Source organism: Cebus imitator, unplaced genomic scaffold (assembly GCF_001604975.1).
Source record: "Cebus imitator isolate Cc_AM_T3 unplaced genomic scaffold, Cebus_imitator-1.0 Scaffold53, whole genome shotgun sequence".
NCBI classification, from domain to species: Eukaryota; Metazoa; Chordata; class Mammalia; order Primates; family Cebidae; genus Cebus; species Cebus imitator.
In genome coordinates, this window is record NW_016107368.1 from 725,183 (window position 1) to 749,756 (window position 24,574).

General features: G+C 44.2%; 1 protein-coding gene across 7 annotated transcripts in view; it reads left to right on the forward strand.

Moving 5' to 3' along the window:
- Window positions 1–5,872: 5,872 nt before the first annotated feature.
- DZIP1L (DAZ interacting zinc finger protein 1 like) overlaps window positions 5,873–24,574 on the forward strand; it is a 50,829-nt gene continuing 32,127 nt past the window's right edge. For 4 of the 7 annotated variants that reach the window (XR_001825160.2, XM_017528254.2, XM_017528253.2 and 1 more), the window contains exons 1-3: window positions 13,122–13,186; window positions 17,130–17,711; window positions 22,176–22,260. Coding sequence is in view for 6 of the 7 variants with exons in the window: in XM_017528254.2 (XP_017383743.1) it covers window positions 13,184–13,186; window positions 17,130–17,711; window positions 22,176–22,260 (670 nt within the window). In the remaining variant the exon portion in view is untranslated. Of the gene's footprint in view, window positions 6,349–6,568; window positions 6,690–9,218; window positions 9,356–13,121; window positions 13,187–17,129; window positions 17,712–22,175; window positions 22,261–24,574 lie in introns of those variants that run through there. The other 3 variants (XM_017528256.2, XM_037738377.1, XM_017528257.2) reach the window with 3 other exon arrangements.

Here is a 24,574-nt window from a genome sequence, read left to right on the forward strand (position 1 = left end):
ACTTGAGCCCATGGGTTCGAGGTTATGGTGAACTATGATCACACCACTGCAGTCCAGCCTGGGTAATACAGTGAGATCCTATCTCAAATGAATAAATAAATAAATCTACACACACACACACACACACACACACACACACACACACACAAATTTATTTTGACATTAATGATAATTTGAAGTTTATAGGGAGATTTACCTGGCAGTAAATTATATTTTTAATTAATAAAAAATGTAGGAAATAAAGTAATAATGTGTTACTTAATGACTCCAGTTTGCTTAGTGGAAAAGAATATTTCAAAACATGGTGGTGATGATGATGGCAAGAGTAGTAAGAGGTAAGAAGTGTGAGGTTCCTGGGAACCCAGATAACCCTGGATTCTTTCTGGCCTTTTGTGAGTCTATGTCATGCATTTATGTCAGCCTGCATTTTGCAAATAGGCTCATGCTGATGTTTTTCTCTGTATTAATTTTTTTTCAAATCCTACTCATTCTTAGAATTTCAAATAGGATTGTGTGGGGCAAAATGTGAAAGTGCCTCTTGTGTACTACTGTTAAGTTTGTATGTACCTCTCACTTTTTCTCTGCATATATATTCATGCTTATTGGTAAGAAATCTTCCAAGTACCCTACACTGCCACCTTGTCTGTCCTTGTTTTTTCCCCTGGACTTGCACAATTTAACAGGGCTGTCTAGTTTCTGTCTCCAGGGTAAGGGCCAACATCAGTGCTGATGGTTTGGTACCTGTGCCAGACTCGTTAAATATTTTGAATACCATTCCAGAGTTTCTCATATATATAGTTAAAAAAAAACACAAATGGAATAATAAGATACATGTTATGGCCAGGTGCAGTGGCTCATGCCTGTAATCCCAGCACTCTGGGAGACTGAGGTGGGCGGATCACTTGAGGTCGGGAGTTTGAGACCACCAGCCTAGCCAACATGATGAAAACTCATCTCTACTAAAAATACTAAAACTATCTGGGCATGGTTGTGGGCGCCTGTAATCCCAGCTACTTGGGAGGCTGAGGCAGGAGAATTGCCTGAACCCATGAGGCGGAGGTTGCAGTGAGCTGAGACTGCATCACTGCATTCCAGCCCGGGNAAAAAAAAAAAAAAAAAAAAAAAAAAAAAAAAAAAAAAATACTGTTATTTGTATGTTGTTTTTCACTTTAAAAATATATATGTCTTAGGTACCTTTTTTCATTAGCACACAAAGATATACTTTATTCTTTATAATGGTTGCATAGTGTTTCATTGTAGAATACATGATACATAATCTATTCAATCATTACTCAATTGGTAGATATTTAGGTTATTCTAATTTTAATAGTACACATAATACTATTGCAAAAAATTCTGATTCCCACATTTTTTGAGGACTTTAAATTTTGATATATGCTGCCAAATTATTTTGCTAGAAGGCTGTTTGAAACTGCCCATTTTCCCACTTTTCACCAATTTAAAACAACTATTTCATTTTGGCCAGTAAAATAGTTTAAAACATGTAATTTTTATGACCATTTTGGTAAGGTTGTTTATATGTTTAACTGGCAATATTTTTTTTAAATTCTATGAGTTATCTCATCTTTTCTTCACTCTTTTGGGTTTTTCTATCATTTATTTGTAAGCACTCCTTATAAATTAATGTCACTAATACTGTATCATTACATTGCATATTTTTAGTCTGTTCTTTTTTTAACCTCATTTATGATGTTTTCACCATATATGTTTTAAAATTTTATGTAATCCTGTGTTTTTTTGCCTTTTGGGTTTCATGCCATGCTTACCTACCATTCCATCACCCTGCTCCCCTTTAAGACATAAATGTAAAGCTCTCTCACCTAAGGGAATTGTCAGGACCCTGAATCACAGATGTATCTTCTAAACTAAGTAGCAAGGTTAATGACTCACTCTCCTTGGTGAAATGGGCAGGGATTAATTTGGGGGCCTGTGAAGAGATTTTGGGGGACTGGGAACTCACATCTTTATTTTTACTAGCTGTTAATCAAAATGTATAATTTCCTTCAATTATGAATGTAGGCCACCAACCACAGTAGTGTTAGTAGAACCTGTGACTTTGTCATTAACTATTAGTTTTTTTCTATCAATTAAAGTTATTACAGATATCTTGAAATATTGTTTACACTCTTACTACTCTTAGATCAGATTCTAGGTCTTACCATTTAATACATTAATAAACAAAAGTGCTACTATTTTACACATTTTCTTATGTTTTCATAGCTATATTTTCAATATGTTGATGTCCTCTGTAATTCTATGTTTTACTTTGTGCATTTAAAACCATTCTTAGGCCAGGTGTGGTGGCTCACGCTTGTAATCCCAGCACTTTGGGAGGTCAAAACAGGTGGATCATAAGGTCAGGAGTTCAAGACCAGCCTGATAACATGGTAAAACCCTGTCTCTACCAAAAATACAAAAATTAGCTGGGCATGGTGGCACGCACCTGTAGTCCCAGCTACTGGGCAGGCTGAGGCAGGAGAATGGCTTGAACCTGGGAGACGGAGGTTGCAGTGGGTTGAGATTGTGCCACTGCACTCAAGCCTGGTGACAGAGCGAGACTCTGTCTCAAAATACTGCTACTGCTACTACTACTAAACCATTCTGAGGAAAGGGTATGGGCTTCATCAAACTGCCAAAGGGGAATCACTCCTCCAAAAGGCAAGAGTCCAGGCAGGAGGCAGCTAGGGCAGCTCCTTCCAGATCCCACCCCCATCACTGCCAGCTAATGACTGGCCAGATCACAGCCAGCCCACCACACCTTAGGCCAGGCTTATCCAGCTGTGCATTTTCATTTCTGCTGAAGGGACCTTTTCCTGAGCAAGGAGGTCTTTTCGGTACGTGCTCAGACTTCCTTCTGAGTGATCTTTTCAGGGATTGGGCTAGAATGCACGATCTGCCTAAGAGTTTCCTCTCAGATCCTGCCAGTTCTAGACATGTTGGAGTTCAGGTCTTTTGTTGCCAGGTTCTTAGATTTTTCAGGAGAAATCAGCACACCAGATTTTATGTAAAATCCCCCACTGACTGTATGCCTGCATATCTATCCATCAACACAGAAAACCCAACAATACGCTTTTGACCTAAAATCACCTCAGGGCTCACTCGCGGTGGGCATCCCAGCGTTGGGAGACCTGTCCCATACACCTCGGATACATTTCCCTTCAGGAGAGGTGTGATGCCAGCAGTTGGCAGCAGAGGGCACTCCTATCACAGGCTGCCTAGGCTGTGTCCTGTTTCCTGAGGTGTAGCAGGGAGACCATCTGTGAAAGGGGCTGAGGTGGGTCAGAGGGCGGGTGTCTAGAACTGGGCTGAGGAGGGAGTGTGGGGCCACAGGCATATTGAAAATCCATCCTCCTGTCCTCCCACCCAGCGCTTATGGGTCACCCTACTCAGGTGACAGGAGTGTCTCCTGGACTAGCCAGCTAGGGCCAGTCTCCCTTGGTCTATGCACCTGTCCCCACGGCTGATGCCAGATCTTATGTGTGCTGCATAGAGGTGGGCAGCAGAGAGTGACAGCTTTCCAGTGCCAAGTGATCTAGTCCTCTATAAGCTGTTGGTATCCTTGGGACTAAGAACAGAGCTTGGCACATAATAGGCACTCAATAACTCTTCCCTGTGTTGAGTGTTGAATTAAGGCCCAGGAAGGGAAGGGTGTGAGAACTCCATGCGTGAGGTCTTGGTCAGCTCAAGTTGGAGGATTTGGTTTTTGGCTAAGGCGGATCTGGGTGCATGTCAAGTCTACTTTCTCACACCAGCCCTGCAAAGAAGGGCACCCTATTTACACATGGAGAAATTGAGGCTGGTGGAAATAATGCACACAAACACACACAAAGGTACTCTCGGAACTACTTTCTGCAGACTTCAGGGATACAGTGGGAAGTGAGCTGAGAAGCAAATGTCCCAGGTGATTTCACAGTGTGAAGTCAGGAAGGAGTACCACTGACTTCTAGGCCCCGGGCAAAGCCTACAGATAACTTAGCTTATTTGGTTCTCACAACTCTTCTAGGTAGAGTTTATTTTTCCCATTTTACAGATGAGAAAAATGAAGGTCAGAGAAGTTACATGATTTTCCCAGGGTTATGTAGCTTGGGAATGTGGAATGTAGATGTATCTTTGACTCCCAAAGCCTGGACTCTTCTCTTTGCTCTTGTGGGTGGCAGAAAACCCTGGGGTGAAAAAAGTGCCCTGACTAGGAGAAGACAGCAGGAACAAGATTTGCCATCCAAGCAGATGGCACACAGATATCCTAACTTGGTTCTGGTACCTGCTCCATCCACTATTTTTTTTAATGTTTAAAAAACTGTGGTAAAATATACATAATATAAAATTTGCCAAAGTAACCATTTTCAAGTTTGTAATTCAGTGGCAGTAAGTACATTCACATTATTGTGCAACCAACACTACCATCCATCTCTGGAACTTTTTCATCATTCCCAAACTGAGATTCTGTACTCATGAATCAGTAACTACCAATTTCCCCTCCTCCACCCACTGGTAACCACCATTCTACTTTCTGTCTCTGTGAATGGACTATTCTAGGTACAAGCGGAATCGTACAATATTTCTAGGTATAAGTGGAATAATACAATATTTGTCCTTTTGTGTCTGGCTTATTTCATTTAATATAATATTTTTGCCTTGATCCGCATGTTTGTGCCTCTGCAAAATGGGGTTGAAATCCTGACCTCCAAGGTGATGGTACTGGGAGGTGGGGCCTTTGGGAGGTGGTTAGGTCATGAGGGTAGAATCCTCATAATTGGGATTAGTGCCCTTATGAAAGAAACCCCAGAGAGTCAGCTAGCCCCTTCTACTAAGTGAGGGTGCAGTGACATGATAACAGCCTATCAACTAGGAAACGGGCCCTCACCAGGCACTGAATCCGCCAATGTCTCGAGTTTGGATTTCCCAGCCTCCAAAACTGTGAGAAAAAAACTTCTATTGTTTATATGCTACACACTCAATGATATTTTGTTATAGCAGCCTGAATAGACTAAGGCAGTTTTCAAGGTTCATTCATATGTCAGGATTTCCTTCCCTTTTAAAGTTAATATTACAGTGTATGGATATACCACATTTTGTTTATCCGTTTGTCTGTTCATAGACATTTGAATTGTTTCCACTTTTTGGCTATTGTGAATAATGCTATTATGAACATGAGTATATGGATATTTGTTTGAATCCCTGCTTTCAGTTCTTTGGGGTATATACCCAGAAATGGAATTGCTGGATCTTTTGGCAATTCCGTGTTTAATTTTTTAAGAAACTACCATTCTGTTTCCACAGTAACAGTAGCATTTTAACATTCCCACCAGCAATGCACAGGAGTTCCAGTTTCTCTGCATGTCCTTGCCAACGCTTGTTCCTATACACGTTTGCTTTGGGTGCCTCAAAATGTAGAGCTTGGCAGATTGAGACTGTGGTGGGAAGAAAGCCTTTGAAACGGAAAAATAGGAAAGACGGAGGGAAAGCGAAGAGTTGGGGGGTGGGGGAGAGAGAGAGACACGGAGATGGAGACTTCCCACAAAACAGAATCACAGCAAAACAACTACTGGGTATGGGAAGAGATCAGGGAGTAACACTAGGAGAAAAAAAAATACGTTTTTCAGCCCTGGGTTTCCCAGTTGGCATCCCCGGGGCAAACCAGCAAGTTGGGGGGCTACGGAGGGAAGGTGGCTGCCATCTGTCTGACCAGACCTGGGGCACACCCAAAGAACTCTCCTAGCTTGGGGTCCGGTCAGGAAGAAACCCGGACGGTCCCTTTAGTTTAGGAGGGGTGGGTAGGGCTAGCTGCCCGGGTGGCTGCGGCGGCCCCTGCAGAGCAGGCCAGCGAGTGCACCGGAGGCAGGGTGTGGAGACCGGAGCAAGTCCAGCCTCTCAGCAAGGCCAGGAAACCACTCACTGGGATCCTGGATTTTGCTAACGGATTAAACGTGGCATTCCCTCCTTCCCCCTCCGTTGCAGACCTAAAAATAGCTCATCCCAGAGGGGCAGGGAGAAGCTCCACCTCTTCATGAGGTGGGGCTGGGCGGCTGCAGTAGGAGCGGGAGGCGCCGGGGACCCCAGCCACCAGCTGCCTGCGCACTTAGGCGCTCTCTGCCCCGCAGGTTGGCGGCACTGGGGTGGGCCGGGCAGGCTTTGCGTCCGCCGCAGGGAGCGCCAGGGCTGCGGGGGCTGGGGAAGCATCCCGGCGCCGGCGGGCGGTAAGCGTTCCGGGAACCGTCTGGGCTGACTGGGGCGGTGGAGCAAGTCTGGAAGCGGGACGCGGGGCGAGGAGGGAAGCCGGTACCTCGAGACGTCTTCCCGCCGTCCCCGGCTCCAGGCGACCCCGTGGTGAGCGGGCCGCGCGGGTAAACTATGCCAGGAATTCGTCCCGGGAGCTGGGCGGGTGGGTAGCGTGGCTGCAGTCCGAGCGGTCAGGGCTGCTGATGTTAAACATTAGCGGCTTCGGACGCCCTGCCGGGGTGCAGCTGGACGCGGGAGGAGCCGGCTGCGTGCGTCTGCGCTGCCCTGGGCGCGCCCTTCCGGCCCCGGCGCCGCCCTGCACCCGCGACCCTTCGGCCTGCTCCGAAACGCGGCGCTACCGGAGGGAAGGAGGCACGCGGGGACGATGAAGGCGGGAGCAGGAATGACGGATGCCCCAAGACTCGGCCTCACTGGGAAGAAGGCCTAAGGTTTTTACTTTTTGAAAAAAGAATAGTGATTGGGGAGGGTTTGATGATCTGAGTGCCACAGGTAAAGGAGGATCTTTCTTTTAGTAATGAAGTGATTTAAAAACAAACATATTGACATCTTTCGACCCCCCTCTTCCTCTCCTGGGCTGGACTTCAGCAGGAGGCAGACGTGGTATTTTCATTATGAGGTGGCTGCGAATAAAGTTCACAGAAGACCTGGTCAGTGCAGGGCAGAGGTCCAGGAGGTAGGGTAGGGCAGGGCAGGGCGCGGTGGGGGTGGGGGTCCGAGGGGGCCTGGGCAGGGCCTAGTTAACGAAGTACATCTTAGGGGCCCAGGGCCTAGGTTGCCCTGCCTGGTCTCCTGGAATTCGACTTCTAACAGAACTTTGGAGAGAGGCCTGGGAAGTATGGGTGTTCTGGCTTGGTCTCTCACACCCTCATCTGCAGATAGGGTGGGTGATCTCTCGGTTCTCAGCCGCAGCGCCTAACACCTCTCCCCACCCCTCCCGGATGTGAGGACTGGCCGGGAAGAACAACCCTGCTTAGGGAGGCTGATCCTCCAGTCAAGTGGCTGATAAGGGGGCCTTTTGTCATCTCGGTTAGCACCAAGGGTCTGGAGACATCGCCTTCATCTGGAAATATTTTTTGATATTATCTAACTTGACAAAATGGCCTCATGAGGTTGTATGCTTCAGGTTGGGAACAGAAACCTGAATTCATGTGGGCACCATAACTGTGGGTTGTGCCACGGAGCTGATACTTGATCAAAACGTTTGTTGCCCAATTCAAATTGATGGGGACAGGGAAGGGCTGCGCTGAGCCTTCGTGTGGACTCCCTGTAGAGATGGTCAGTCCCGGCCAGCCTGGCTAGGCTCTGGCAGTGTCTTCTGTCCCTAGGTCTGGCAACTCTAGTAGTTCTGGCTGAGTCATTGAAGGTGAACTCTTTCCTTCATGGCAAGGAAGACGCTAGTATGTTCTAAGCCAGTTTTCTTTTACATGTGTTTGTTTTACAGTTCTGCGTCTGGGAAGATAGGTCAGGTCAGCACTGATTCCTCTTCTCTAAAGCATTCCCAAGTGACATTAGTCAAATACCTACCCCTATTTTTATTTTAAATAAAATCCTTTTGTGGCAAAAACTTAATAGGCTTTTGATAAAATCATGGCCACTTAAAAATATCTCCTTAAAGTTGCTGGGAATAGGAGGCCAGCTGTAAGGAGAGCTCTGTGCCTGGTGGAGGGGACCTCTGTCTGGTTGCTTGAAGGTTCTAGGAGTGGGTGCAGCCCCCATAAGGGTCAGGGAAGAGTGGAAAGGGAACTTTTTTTTATAAAATAACAACAGAATCTGACAATAAGTCTAGGGTCTGCAGTGGAAGTACTCCAGGAGATCCCCTAGGTCCCCGTCATCTCCATTGAGGTCTTTGGAACTCCCTTGTGTTCTGTGTGTGCATAGCCTGTTTGCAAACTGTGCAAAGGTTTCCTTGGCAGCCACAACAATAAGAATTAATGACACGCCTGAGCTCCCCCAGCAGGCACCACTGAAGTTAGCTTGGGAGCCAGGGCAGGTTTGTCAATGATTGCCTGGCAGCCACCTTGGAAACTTGGCTCCCTCAAGTCCTCCTCTTGACTGCATTGTTGAGGAAGCAGAAGAGACAATGAGGTGGCAGTGTTGTTATTGTTGTCTGGCTGTCAGTTTATGTTAAAAAAAATAAGGTGTTTGGCCAATTTTGAGGAAGTTATCTTTGACAGATTATCGGTGGGCAGGTTTTAGAAGAATCATAAAGTCTCCAGGGACTGTTTCACGGTGGGATGGCTGCCTTGTGAGATGGTGAACAGCCTGTCACTGGGAGTGTGCAAAGCAAGGGTGGTAGATGGGTTTTCTATGTGCTAGATGGGTGTGGGATTGTCCCAGGCAGAAACCAACTCTTAACTTTGAATGTTAGCACAAATATTCTTTTGGGTCCCTAATTCATAATATTGGTCTAGGATTGGGAAGTTTTCCAAGGCCCTGTCAATATATTTAAAGGTGATTAAACAGCTTCAGTTTTCTTAATGATAGTGAGTCTTTTTTTTTGTTGCTTTTTTGAGACAAAGCCTCACTCTGTTGCCCAGGCTGGAGTGCAATGATGTGATCTCAGCTCTTTGCAACCTTTGCCTCCCGGGTTGAAGCGATTCTCCTGCCTCAGCCTCCTGAGTAGCTGGGACTGCAGGTGTGTGCCACCATGCCCAGCTGATTTTTGTATTTTTAGTAGAGATGGGGTTTCACCATGTTGGCCAGGCTGATTTTGATCTCCTGACCTCAGGTGATCCGTCTGCCACAGCCTCCCAAAGTGCTGGGACTACAGGCGTGAGCCACCGTGCCCGGCCAACAGTGAGACATTTCTACCTTGTGTTTCTATTCCCAGATGTAGGAAAAGCAGTCTGCTCACAATTCAGTTTGGAGAAAGCACTATGTCCTTGCCCCTGGGGTGTATGTTTCCAGGTAACGTGCAACACTCTCATTTGGCTCTTTGTTCTGCCTATCCTAATCAGGACGCAAGCTGTGGAGCTGAGTCAGGTTCAGACAAGCCCTGCTGAAATACATGGATAATTTAGAATCTGCAGTACTAACCCTGTCGTGATTTGCCGTAACCTCTGTCAGTGCTTGCACTTTGGTCAAGAAAACTCAGGTATTGTAATTTCCATAATGGGAAATAATTTGTGTATCATCATTATCATTATCTTACTTATTGAGAGTTTAGCATAATTCAAAAGCTCTGGAGTCTGATAGAACTTGGTTTGAATCTTGACTTCATTATTTAGTAGCTGAGTGAGCAGGGCCCTTCACTTCCCTGAGCCCCAGTTTCTACATCTGTGAGATGAGACAAACCATAGCCATCTACAAGGCTATATGAGTTTAGAATTAGTACTTTTAAAGGCTGGCACAGTGCTTGGCATATAGATGTTTGATAAATGTTAACTATTATACTATCATCATGTCATCATAATCATCTTCAAGTTCCCACAGTTCTGCTTCATCTTTTTTTTTTTTTAAGATGGAATTTCGCTCTTGTTACCCAGGCTAGAGTGCAGTGGTGTAGTCTCAGCTCACGGCTCACTGCAACCTCCACCTCCCAGGTTCAAGCTGTTCTCCTGCTTCAGCCTTCCAAGTAGCTGGGATTATAGGCACCTGCTGCCATGCCCAGGTAATTTCTGTATTTTTAGTAGAAATGGGTTTCACCATGTTGGCCAGGCTGATCTTGAACTCCTGACCTCGGGTGATCTGTCTGCCTCGGCCTCTTTAAGTACTGGCATTACAGGTGTGAGCCACCCAGCCTAGCCCTGCTCCGTTTTATAATGCCAGCGCTCTAGAAAATCTAAGAATTGGACCCTTAGGGTTCTAGAAAAGGACATGAGTCATACTTTTGAGGTGCATTAAAACCTCATGAACTCAGACTCCTAATTCTGTGTGGCTGGGAGTGGGGCTGTCACCCTCTGTGTTTATAGAGTATGCACAGAGTGTAAATATGAAGGTTTCAGGGCTGTTCAGGAAGCAAGCTCCAACACCGAGGCCATATGTTGACAGTCAGCCTGGGCACTGCGACTTCTCACCAGCATGCCTGAGTCCACCTGTAAGGGCTCCTGCATTCTAAGCTCTTATTAGTAGCCCAGGGGATTAATCTCCAGATGCAAATGATCAACAAATCAAGCATTTACTAAGTCTGAATGGCATTTCCCTCCAATGGGTCTGAATGAGGGCTCCCTAACTCAGCTTTTACTCTTTATCCTAACTCTTGGTGGTTTATAGCTCCATTTCTTCAATACCCCAAGAATATAGAATTTTAAGTCAGATATTCTGAGATTTCAACAATTTTGCTTAGTTTAGTAGTAATTTGGGTGCCAGGCAATGGGCTAGGGACTGGGATAAAGCAGATATGAATAAGCCATGGTCTCAGCCCCTGTAAAGTTCATAGCTAGGGGAGTGAGAGAGGAAGGAGACAGAAGTATCCTGGGTTCCCAGAGAACCCTTTCCCAGCTCCTGTCTTGACACTTACCACTCTGGGAGTAATTTCTGTGTATTTTTCTGTCTTTCCGGAAAAAAAAAAAAAAAAAAAACTTTGGAGCCAGATACTATCACTTACTAGTTGTGTGATTGTGGGAAAATCATTTCCCCTGGTTCTTTCCTCTCTCTGTTTCCTCTCTTTGTTCACTCTCTGTTTCTTCATCTGTATAGTAGGTTGTTGTGAGAATTAAATGAGATAATATGCGTAAAACCTTAGCACTGTGTGTGGAAAATAATAGAGTTCCAGAAATGTGAACTATTTTTATTAACAACGGCAGGGATAGTTGCCCAGGTCATCATTGATCCCGAGTGCTAGTCATGATGCCTGGCACTTAGTAGGGCCTTAGGAATCATTTGTTGATGGGTTGGAGATATGGATGTTGCAGAGCCACCCTAACAGGCCAAAGTGTATGCTTTGTCCTCTAGAAGGCCAGGAGAGGGGCAGGGAATTTTGACTGTGAGCCTAGCAGGGATATATCATGGTAATCATTTATTTATTTATTTATTTATTTATTTTATTTTTAATTTTACTTTAAGTTCTGGATACATGTGCAGAATGTGCAGGTTTGTTACATAGGTATACATGTGCCATGGTGGTTTGCTATACCTATCAACCCATCACTTAGGTTTTAAGCCCCGCATGCATTAGGTATTTGTCCTAAAGCTCTCCCTTTCCTTGTTCCCCAACACCCGACAGGCCTTGGTGTGTGATGTTCCCCTCCTGGTGTCCGTGTGTTCTCATTATTCAACTCCCACTTATGAGTGAGAACATGTGGTGTTTGGTTTCTGTTGCTGTGTTAGTTTGCTGAGAATGATGGTTTCCAGCTTCATCCATGTCCCTGCAAAGGACATGAACTCATCCTTTTTAATGGCTGCATAGTATTCCATGATGTATATGTGCCACATTTTCTTTATCCAGTCTATCACTGGTGGGCATTTGGGTTGGTTCCCAGTCTTTGCTATTGTAAATAGTGCTGTAATAAACATATACGTGCATGTGTCTTTATAGTAGAATGATTTATAATCCTTTAGGAATATACCCAGTAATGGGATTGCTAGGTCAAATGGTATTTCTGGTTCTAGATCCTTGAGGAATTGCCACACTGTCTTCCACAATGGTTGAACTAATTTACGCTCCCATATGGTGGTAATCATTTACAAGCAGGGCCTTGAAAAATGCATCGACCTTTAGTTGGAGCAGAAGGAGGTGGCAAAGGGCCATCTATACCAAGAGACAGTGTGGAATAGAGGCTAGGAGGCCAGACTGGAGCCAGGCTGCCTCAGTGTGAATCTTGCCTCTGGACCTTGGGCAAGCGTCTTTATTTCTCTGTGGCTTACACGATGATAGTACTTCCTCAAGGGCTTGTCCTGAGAAATATATAAGTGATTCTTTGTAAAGCATTTAAGAACAGTGCCTATGAATTAAATAAACAGCCCAGAGGTATTAAAGTGTGGAAGGAAGTAATATGGAAAATGGGAGATGCAGCTAGAAAGGTAGGTTTGGAAACAGTTCATCAATGTCTTTGAATATCACTCAATGTATTTGGAATTAGCCAATAAGGAACACAAAATCCATTCCTCTATGGCTGGAGCTCAATAGTGGTTTCCCACTTTAAACAGGGCCTGCACTCTTAGGTTCGCCACAATCCCTAATGTTCACTAGCTCAATACTCCACAGATTAGTGGTTCTAAGTCAGTAAGTATGGGGATCTGTATTTCTAACAAATTCCCAGGTGATGTTGATGATGCTGCTGGTCCAGAGACCACACTTTGGGAACTACTGGCCTATTGTATCTTGGATACTAAGATGGGGAATGAGTTGCCATTTATCATCAAGCATGCATTGTGGTTTTTTTCACACCTGCTACATTTGGTGTATTAATGTTACTTTTCTGGCCCTAATGGAACTTGGGTTTATAGTTCCTGGCATAACCAGTATGGGAGGGTTGGATATAAGATCTCAAGAGACTGGAGGGGCTAGAGAGAAGGAGATTGGGGAATGACTGAGGCTCAGCCTAGACCGAGCCTGTGGTAGCTGAAGCTGTGAGCTCATTCCTAGGGATAGCGTGCAGGGAGAAATGGGGTACAGGTGGACAGCAGAATATCAAGTGGGCACTGGCACATCCTGTCATAAAAGAAAGTGGAAAGAATAGTCACTGTTTAAGGAAGAGGATTCAAACAGGTAGGAGGAGAGATGAGAGAGAGAGTGGCTGATGGAGAGTTATTGACTTATTGTAGAGAGAGGACTATTAGCAAACATCTGAGGCCAAGCTTAAATAGTTAAACAGTAAAGTTCTCAGATGAGCTCACTTGCCAGCTGGGCCATCAGGAAGCAGGTGTCCTGTTACCCTTGCCCACTGCATGCCTGGTAACCTGCTGTTGCTCCGAGGCACAGCTTGTTGTGAGCAATTGTCTCTGAGGCTCCAGTGTCACATTTGCAGCTTTGGAGCTAAGCATGGTGAGTATCATGTCGCCCAACTCTGTTTTTTTCCTCATAACATGGCACATTAGGTAGAAATGTGCTAGTCTTTTCATTGCCATGGTAAGGGTGCTTATGTCTGGCTGTTTTTCTTTTTGGAATACTTGTTGGGCAAGAGTATCTGAGAAAGGGAAGGACGGAGCTGAAACTGAAAAGGTGGGCCAGTGGCATCCTGTAGGCAGTCTCAAGACCAGGCTAAGAGGTTTGCATTTTGTACAGTGGGAATAGGGAGCCATACTGAACTCCAGGGTGGGGAGCAGCTGTGTGTTAATATAGCCTCATAGCCCAGGCCCTGATCTTAGAGTGGGCCCACATAGGCATACTATAAATGAGGAGTGAGTAAATGGAAGAAATGTAAGTTTAAGGGATAAAGGGTGATAATCTGATCAAAGCAAAATTTTAGGGGGAATAGCCTCAAGAATCAATGTTGAGTAGTTCAGAGTCCCTAAGCTTTGGTGCCAGGTGAATTTACAATTACACTTCAAACCTGGTCCCCTGTTTTCATCCATTTTGTACTGCTGCAACAGAATAACACAGACTGGGTAATTTTTAAATAAAATAAATTAATTTCTCACAGTTCTGGAAGCTTGAAGTCCAATATCAATGTGCTGGCACTGGGCAAGGGCCTTCTTGCTGTATCAGCTCTTGGTGGAGAGCGGAAGGTCAAGAAAGCACAAGAGCCAGGGGGAAGGGGACAGAATTCCTCCATTCCTCAGGAACCTACTCCTGTGATAACTAACCCACCCCTGTAATAATGACATTCATCCATTCATGAGGGCAGAGTCTTCCTGACTTAATTACCTCTTACAGGTCCCACCTCTCAACACTGCTGCATTGGGGATGAAGTTTTCAACATATGACCTTTGGGGGTTGCCACTGAACCACTCCAGAAGCCAGTTTCCTTATTTGTAAAAGGAAAATAATAATACCTGTTTGTAGGTTTGTATTCAGAGTTTGTTTCTAGCACAGAGGGCGGCACTTCCTGCAGACTTGACAGTGTTATCACTGAGCACCTTCCCCTCGCATTTTCTCCAAGTCTCATGGCACCCTGTGAGGCAGGGCTGACGTGTCACCACCTTTCACAGAAGAAGGCAGTGGCTCATTGGGGTCAGGGGCCATTCCCGGAGGCCCTTCTCTCTCTCTCTCCCTTTTTTTTTTTTTTTTTTGCCAACCTAGTCCTACCATTTTTTTTTTTTTTTTTGAGATGGGGTTTCACTCATGTTACCCAGGCTGGAGTGCAATGGCGCGATCTCGGCTCACTGCAACCTCCGCCTCCTGGGTTCAGGCAATTCTCCTGCCGCAGCCTCCTGAGTAGCTGGGATTACAGGCATGCACCACCATGCCCAGCTAATTTTTTTTTTTTTTTTTTTTTTTTTTTGTAGAGACGGGGGTTTCACCATGTTGACCAGGATGGTTTCGATCTCTTGACCTCGTGATCCACCCGCCTCGGCCTCCCAAAGTGCTGGGATTACAGGCTTGAGCCACCGCTCCCGGCCAGTCCTACCATTTTTTAAGGCCTTCCTTCATGAAGCTGATGACTTCTCTAACTTTTTATTGCACTTAAAAGTCTGAATCATGTAATCTTAAAATAACTTGATTAAATAGGGTAACATGTACCTCTTGTTGCCTTAGTCAGATTCTCACTTCAGCAAGAGCTGAAATTCTATTTTTTCTTTTGAAAAATAATAAAAGTGATAGAAGATGATGAGAAGAACTTTGAATAGTACAGAGAGGTGGAAAGTGAAAAATAAAAGGCCTCTAATCTTCATTCTCACTTCCCAGAGGTAGCCATTGCTTTTTTTTGTTGTTGTTGAGATGGAGTATCGCTCGGTTGCCCAGGCTGGAGTGCAGTGGCACCATCTTTGTTCACCACAACCTCCGCTTCCTGGGTTCATGCGATTCTCCTGCCTCAGCCTCCTGACTAGCTGGGATTACAAGCGAGTGCCACCATGCCCAGCTAATTTTTGTGTTTTTAGTAGAGACAGGGTTTCACCATATTGGTCAGGCTGGTCTCAAACTCCTGAGCTTGTGATCTGCCTGTCTCGGCCTCCCAAAGTGCTGGGATTATAGGCGTGAGCCACTGTACCTGGCTGGTAGCCATTGCTAATAGCTTCTTGTTTATCTTTCCAGAAACAGTCTATGCTTATGAAATATACCTAAGTAAATCATATATATGAATCATAAATGAGCATATTTTATTCATTATAAAACAAATTATAACAAATATGAGTCATATGTATGTGTGTGTGTATATATGTATGTTGTATCTTCTTATCTGTGGATTCTACATCTATAGATTCAACAAACTGCGGATCAAAAATATTTGAAATAAAAAAGGATAGTTTCTTCTGTACTGAACATGTACAGACTTTTTTTCTAGTCATTATTCCTAAATAATTACATATAACAACTACAGGTATTTTTAAAGCATTTACATTATATGAGGTATTATAAATAATCTGGAAATGATTTCAGATATATGGGAGAATATGCAGAGGTTATAATGCAAATACTTCACCATTTTATAAAAGCGATTTGAGCATCTGTAGATTTTTGTATCTGAGGAGGGTCCTGGATACTGAGGGATGACTGAATATGTATATATATGATTATCATCACTGGTCTGTGAAGGCCTTTCTACCTGTCTATTTGACCATCGCTACCCACACACCATCTGTCTATTCATTTATCCCCATTCCACACTCCCATTTCCCTCCCTCCTCTTGTAGACAACTATCCTATATGATATATATCTTTCATTTTTGTGAGTTATTAAATATGATTATATTAATATGTCATTAATACAGAAATAGAGGTATAAATGCCTACTTTGTGTGTTTACATATATATCTACATATGTATCTTGGAGATTATCATTTCATATCCGTACATGTAAGTTCTGCCTTATACAATCAATAGCTGCATAATATTTCATTGCATAGAGATACATTGTACTTTGCGTTCTTCTACCTTTTCTTGTACTTTGCTTTTATAAAGGATACTACAATGACAGTTCTTTCACAAGTACCTTTGTATATATGAGTTTGTAGCATAAATTGTAATTCTTAGTAGTGAAATATTCAAAATTCCCATTGATACTGTCAAGTTATTCTTCAGAGAGAACAGTTCATATGTTCACCAAGAGTTTGGAGAGTACAAACTGAGTCTTGGCAAACAAACTGGAGCTCTTTTTGCTTAACTGTTAAGTTAAAAAAAAAAGCCCATCATGGATTGAGTATCATGTGGCAGAGACTCCATGGCTCTCTTAAGCCCCTTCTAACAGAGGTGGACATTATGTCGCTCATATTCCAGGAGAGAGAACTTAGTCCTATGATCACATGTTATTGCTGGAGAAGCTGGGAAAGGTAGCCCACTCATGTTCCACTAGAATCCTGTAGTTACAGGAGAAAGAGAGGACAGGGTAGACATTAGGTAGCTTGGTCACTCACAGCAAGTTGTTGGACTTTATCCTGAGATAAAAATAGGGTTGTAGAAGGACCCGTTTCTATATTGGATAGCCATCTGCTGACAAAGGCCTTTGCCAGGCACTCCTGCAGTGAAGGTGGGCTTTGCAGAGGGAGCTCACTGAGGACCTGCTATGTGCCAGGAACTAGGCCGGGTACTTCACCTGCCTTATTCCTTACCACAGGCCTGCACAGTGGGCTTCATGTTCCTTCTTAGATACAGGAGGCTTAAACATGTGCAGGGACTTGCCCAAGGCAGAGCATTCGAATCTACATCTGTGTGAGTGCAAAGCCCACCTTTTATTTCCACAGCTCTGGCCATGTCAGCACACACCATGCATGCTGAAGCTGCTGCACAATCACCTGACTTTGCCCCACTTAGGGGCTTGCTGACCAGATATACCGTTTGTGCAGCCACACACACCTTACCTAACTTGGACTCTCTTCTCATTTTCCAGGCCTTCTCTCAGCTACTTGGCCTGCTGCCGTGGCCTTGGTGCCACCTTCCTCCGGTGGTCAGCTCAGGGATTCCCCTGCCCATGCAGTCCCCAGCTGCCACTGCTGAGGGCCTAAGTGGACCCCTCTTTGGGGCTTACACGTTCCCAACCTTCAAGTTCCAGCCTCGCCGTGATAGCATGGACTGGAGGCGCATTAGCACCCTGGATGTAGACCGTGTGGCCCGGGAGCTGGATGTGGCCACCCTGCAGGAGAACATTGCTGGCATCACCTTCTGCAACTTGGAGCGGGAGGTATGCAGCCGCTGTGGGCAGCCTGTGGACCCAGCACTGCTCAAGGTGCTGCGCCTGGCGCAGCTCATCATCGAGTATCTGCTGCACTGCCAGGACTGCCTCAGTGCCAGCATTGCCCAGCTGGAGGCACGGCTGCAGACCAGTCTGGGCCAGCAGCAGCGCAGTCAGCAGGAGCTGGGCCGCCAGGCTGACGAGCTCAAGGGTGTGCGGGAGGAGAGCCGCCGGCGTCGCAAGATGATCAGCACCCTGCAGCAGCTGCTAATGCAGACAGGCACCCACAGCTACCACACGGTGAGGAATCTCTACTGGGTGGAGAGAGTGGGAGGGCTGTGCGCCCCAGCCACTAGGCAACTGGGGCAGCACTGCTGGTGGGGGTGCACAAGGCTGCTGGGGGCCATTCTTGGAGTGGTTAGGAGCAGATTTCAGGGATGCTGCTCTTGGCCAGAGAGCCTGGGGGTGTCTCATTAGGTTCTACTCTGTGTGTGTGTGTGTGTGTGTGTGTGTGTGTGTGTGTGTTTAGACTGTACATGTGTGGGAGGTGTGTGTATGGAATGTGTATGTGTTTATGGAGAGGGTGCATATATATTCATGAATGTATGGAGAGTGCGTTTGTAAATGGTGTGAATGTGTGTGTGTTTAATGTATGTGTGTATGAATACTTGAAGGGTATCTCTGTGTATATTGGGTGTGTAGTGTGTAATGTGTGCTTATACTATTTTATTATAAAGGATGCAACTCTGGAGCATGTATAAAAACGTATAGAGAGAGTGCGTAAGGATGTGTAAATAAAAGAAGGATATATATGTGTCTGAGGGTATATTTATGGAGGATGTGAGTGCATGCATATATATGTATGATGGAGGATTTGTGTGTGTATGTAGAGGAGTGTGTTGTGTAAAGGTGTGTGTGAGGGGTGTGTGTGCGTATGTGTTGAATTTATGTGTGACAAGGGATTGGTAGAGCCAGGCCAATTCTGGAATACTGACTCCATTATTCAACCAAATGATAGTTCATTACCCAGAGCAGCTTTGGAGCATTTGAATGTGTCTCCATGGAAGTATGGACATTTGCCCTTTAATAAAAATTGTCATGATGGCTGGTCCTGTGCCAGGCTCTGTGGATGTGGGCACAACTCATGCTGGTTCAGGTTTTTAAGACATTCATAGTTTGTAGATGGGTGGGTCACCTATTTCTGCTCGTGACACTTCTGACACCAAATGTGTGTTTTGTTTTCCTCACACCAACCAACTCACCAGTGCCAACTGGGTGCCCTGCAATTCAATTCTGACATTATCTAATGGAGTTAGCATCAGATTCCCAGTTAAGGGATCAGTCCCACAAGACTGGCCCCACTTCAGATACTTGAGCCTCCTATACTTCTGACTAACTGGCTACAAATTGGGGGTTTCCACAAGTTCATCCTGAGGTTAAATAATTTGCTAGAATGGCTCACAGAACTCAGGAAGAAGACACTGTATTACCAGTTTATGATAAAGGGTAAAAGTCAGAATAATCAAATGGAAGAGAAGCACTTGGGGATAAGAGAGGACAAGGTATGGGAGAAGGGACTTCCCTGCCCTTTCTGTGTGTGCCACCTCCTAGCACCTCAGTATTTACCAATCTGGAAACTCTCTAAATCCCATCATTTAGGGGTTTTATGGACTCCACCAAGCGTGTGTAATTGATTAAGTCATGGCTGTTTCTTATTAGTCCAGCTCCTCCTCTTCCCTCCCTGGAGGCTGGAGGGTAGGGCAGAAAGTTCCAACCTTCTACCCATGCCTTGGTCTTTCTGGTGACCAACTCCCATCCTGGGAGGATTACCTGAGCCCTGCATCCTTATCGTAATGCTGATGAACAAAAACAAAACAAAACAAAACAGGATGGGGGTTGATCACCAGGAAGTCATTGGTGGAGTGGGGCAGAAGGTGCCCAGCCACCAGTCATTTCGTTAGCATACATTCAAAACATACTGTCTTTATAAGTTTAGTGTTGCTACAAAGGAATACCCGAGGCTGGATAAGTTATAAAGAAAAGAGTTATTTAACTCACAGTTCTACTGGCTGGAAGGTTCAAGACTGGGCATCTGGTGAGGGCCTCAGGCTGCTTTCACTCCTGGTTAAAGGTGAAGGCGAGCTGGCCTGTGCAGATCTCATGGCAAGAGAGGAAGTAAGAGGAAAGGGAGGTGCCAGGCTCTTTGTAACAACCAGCTCTGTCAAACTCATAAGAATGAGAACTCCCTCACCCCCAAGGGAGGGCATTAATCTATATTTGAGGGATCTGCCCCTGTGACCCAAATACTTCTCACTCTCTCAACACTGCTGCTCTGGAGATTAAATTTCAACATGAAGTTTGGAAGGGACAAACAAACTATAGCAAATCGCAAGGATCTCAGAAAGCTTTTGTGTTATCAACTGGGGACTGAGACTAAATATTATTACAAAAAATGCTTCATCACCCTTATCACTCTGAAGATTGTAAGTCATGGGTATCCAATCTTTTGGCTTTCTCGGACCACAGTGGAAGAATTGCCTTCGGCCACACATAAAATACAGTAACATTTGTGATAGCTGATGAGCTTAAAAAAAAAAATTCCTAAACAAATCTCAATGCTTTAGGAAAGTTTACAAATTTGTGTTGGGCTGCATTCAGAGCTGTTCTGGGCCGTATGTGGCCCATGGGCTGCAGGTTGGCAAGCTTGTTGTAAGTGTTTTAGGAGTTTCTGTTTTAGTGCCAGAAACTAGGAACAAAGACCCAATTTACATTCTTTTTTTTTTTTTTTTTGAGACGGGGTCTCTGTCACCGAAGCTGCTGTGTGATCATGGCTCATCACACCCTTAACCTCCCAGGCTCAGGTGATCCTTCCACTTCAGCCTTCTGAGTAGTTAGGACTACAGACACCTACCACCACATTTGGCTAATTTTTTGTAGAGACAGGGTTTCTCTAAGATGCCCAGTCTGGTCTCGAACTTCTGGGCTCAAGTGATCTGCCCACCTTAGTCTCCCAAAGTTCTAGGATTATAGGTGTGAGCCACTGTGCCCAGCCTACATTCTTAGCACATCACAATATCACAGTGGGACAGAAGGAATCATTATGATATATTATTAATTGATAACAAATTGATATAATTGACATGATATTTACGATTAAAAGGGTCAGAACCCTTTTAGTATTAAGTCCTGTTGACACACCCGGTTGCTAGGAAGGCTGGGACATAGAGTGTTTATTCTCATTGACCACAGGGCTATCACCAAGGAAGAAAGGGAAAATGGGTATTGGGGGACAACTGGCAATTCCTGTCACAATTGTCTGCAAAGATAGCAAATAATCTGCCTATAACTGATTAACTAGCAATGGCAGCCTCCAAAGCTGTGTTGAGAAGAATTCTGCAATTTTACAGTGAGAAGACAGTATGATAGATTGGTCATGTCTGAAATGTCTTAGGAGAGGGATGTGGAATTACAGATACTGTTTATTTGCTAACCTCTGCCTCTGGTGATTCTCCACCCTCAGGTGTAACCTAGACATTGACATTTTTTTTTTTTTTTTTTTGAGACAGAGTCTCACTCTGTCGCCCAGGCTGGAGTGCAGTGGCACGATCTCAGCTCACTGCAACCTCCGCCTCCTGGGTTCAGATGATTCTGTGCCTCAACCTCCTGAGTAGCTGGAATTACAGGCACACGCCACCATTCCTGGCTAATTTTTGTATTTTTCAGTAGAGACGGATTTTCACCAGGCTGGTCTTGAACTCCTGACCTCAAGTGATCCACCTGGCTCAGCCTCCCAAAGTGCTGGGATTACAGGCATGAGCCACCGCACCTGGCCTTTTTTTTTTTTGAGACGAAGTTGTGGTCTGTCATCCAGGCTGGACTGCAATGGCATGATCACAGCTCACTGCAACCTCTGCCTTCTGGGTTCAAGCAATTCTCCTTTCTCAGCCTCCCAAGTAGCTGGGATTACAAGCANTCGCTCTCGTTACCCAGGCTGGAGTGCAATGGCGCGATCTCGGCTCACCGCAGCCTCTGCCTCCTGGGTTCAGGCAATTATCCTGCCTCAGCCTCCTGAGTAGCTAGGATTACAGGCACGTGCCACCATGCCCAGCTGATTTTTTGTATTTTTAGTAGAGACGGGGTTTCACCATGTTGACCAGGATGGTCTCGATCTCTTGACCTTGTGATCCACCCGTCTTGGCCTCCCAAAGTGCTAGGATTACAGGCATGAGCCACCGCACCCGGCCCGACATTGACATTTTAAAACAATTTTTTATTATAAAAAATTTCAAACATATGCAATAGTAGAGAGAATAGTGTAATGAACCCTAGGCACTAACAGTTATCAACATATAGCTAGCGTTGTTGTACCTGTCCCCCTGCCCACTTTCCCCCACTTCTGGATTATTTTGAAGCATATTAGTAATATGATTTTATTTGTAATATTTCAGTATCTCTCTTTGTATCTCTAAAAGGGAAAGACTCTGACTTTTAAACATAGACAACACCATCATCACAGTCTGAAAAAGCAACAGAAATTCCTGAGTATCATCAAATATCCAGTCAGTGTTCACAGTTTCCCGGGGGCACTGGTAGTATTTTAAAGCTCCCCAGGTGATTCTGGTGGGCATCATTCCCTTGCTCAGTAAATTAAATTCTTTATTTCTGAAGCAGCCCAGGGGTCCCAAGGGGATGGGGGCTTTGATACAAATCCAAGGCTGACTCAGTTGACCTAATCCTGTTCCCCATTCCTTCCTCTCTGTATAGTGCCACCTGTGTGACAAGACATTCATGAATGCCACCTTTCTCCGTGGCCACATCCAGCGCAGGCATGCAGGACTGGACTCAGAAGGTGAGTCTAGACAGCAGCCTGGGCCCCTTCTGGGACTGTGGAAGGGCCTGGGGGCTGGTACTAAGTGGGTGGCAAACACCTATACCACCCAAAACTGCTCTCAGAATCTCACTTTCCAATTGGGGATGGGATGATACCACCATCCACCACCCGCAGAGCCCACATGGGTTGGAAGGGTTTCTGACCCCATGTGTAAAGAAGGGCTGGCAGTCAGACAGGTAGATGTCACTCTTAGCTCTTTCCGTATTTATTATGTGACCTTGGTCAATGCTTTCCCCTCTGTGTCTCAGTGGCCTTCACTGTAAGTGGCACAGTCAGATGAAGTGACTTTGAAGGGCTCTTACCTTCCAGCCTTCTGCGAATCTGTAATTCTCTGATGCCAGCCACGAATAAGCTTAAACGGGGTGAATGGGTAGTCAGACCAGTTCTTTGACTTTTCTACATACCTGAGCTTATCGTGACTTAATCACTTTAATTTTAAAAATTCTAAAATGAGGAGCAAGGCTGTATGTTTTCCCCATAAAGAGATTTGCATATTTTATATTCACTTTTTTTTTTTTTTTGAGACAGTGTCTCACTCTTTCACTCAGGCTTGAGTACAGTAGCTTGATCTTGGCTCCACTGAAGCCTCCGCTTCCTGGGCTCAAGCAATCCCCCTACTTCAGCCTCCTGAGTAGCTGGGACTGCAGGCACATACTACCATGCCAGGCTAATTTTAAAAATTTTTCCTAGAGATGAGGTCTCACTATGTTGGCCTGGCTGGTATCCTGGGCTCAAGCGATCTACCTGTTTCAGCCTGCCAAAGTGCTAGGATTACAGGCATGAGCCACTGCACTCAACCTATATTCACTTTTTGAGGTTCAGTAAGAAATATCTGTTAAAACATAAAATAAATATAAATATAAAAATGCCGTTAAGTAAAACTTTTCCTCCTATTTTTTCTCATTCAAATTCCCTTTTCATAGAACAGATTGAGTTTTAAAATAGCACCACTTACCTGATTATTATGCATTTAGTGCATATCTAATTCTTAGTTCTGCATTGGAGGCTAAGGAAAAATAAATTTTCCACTCCTTAAATTTTTCTTTAAATAAAAATATGTCTCTGATTTAGAAAATTTAAATACAGGAAAGTAGAAAAGAGAAAATAAAAACCATGGACAATATCACCAGCAGTTAATATTTTGGTGTATTTTCTGTAGACATATATAATCAAATAGTGTGCACTTTGACTACTGCTTGTTTTCATTTAAGAATATGTTGCATTTTCCAATGTCATTAAATTACCTTTGAAAATGTGATTTTTAATGCCTGAATAGTATTTCATCAAGTGGTTATCATAATTTATTTCACAATTTCCTCCTGCTGAATATATGCTTACCCCAACATTTCTTTATTATAAATCACATGATGGTTGATATTCTTGCACATAGCTCTTTGTGTGTATCTCTTATTTCCTTAATGTAAAGTGCTGTCAGGAGAGAGAAATGTGTTCTTAAGGTCACTTTTGCTGTATCATGGCCTCTTTACGTGCAGGCAGCTGACTTCCCAGATGCCCAGCTCTCCTATTCCACAGTCGCCTCAAATCATGTTATTAAAGCAAATTAATTTCTACTGCAGCTAAAAATTGCTTGTTTGTAAAATGTCCAACCTGAGAGAAAAGTCACATCCCTTTTCAAAGAAAAGGCTTAGAACTTTAGTAACAGTACTATTTATCTAGTAATCACTAAGTATGCTTTAAAAAGTAACAAATGTTCAAGAAAAATTGGTTTCTTTTTTGACTCTTAGCCCTTGCTTTATCATCAATATGTGGTTTAGATAGGATGTTTTTATAATTCATTCTGAATCTTTTTCTTCACTTAATTTAAATTATGCACTTAAAGTAGCTTTGGTTCTTTATAGTACATGCTGCTATTTTTTTCATTTGAAATTTAAAACTATACACTTATTGATAAAAGTGAGCTTAAAATTACAATGATTTTTATTACTTTAAAATTATCTCTGATTACTGTCAGGATATATAGATATGTTTTTTATACTGATAATTGGTGTACACACTATTTGGTTTTCTGCTTCTGTTACTGTAGTATTTTTAAATTTCTATTTCCATGCATCAGTACTGTCAAAATATTTATTTTAAGTGACAGTACAATAATAATTCACATTTTTTGAGCTGTCGTGCCAGGCACTATGCTAAGCACTTTGCATTCTCACATTTCACCCTCACAGCAGCCCTCTGAGTTAGGTGCTATTGTTATCTCTATTTTTGAGTTTGGGAAACAGTGGGACAGGGAGGTTACGTTCTTTGTCCAAAG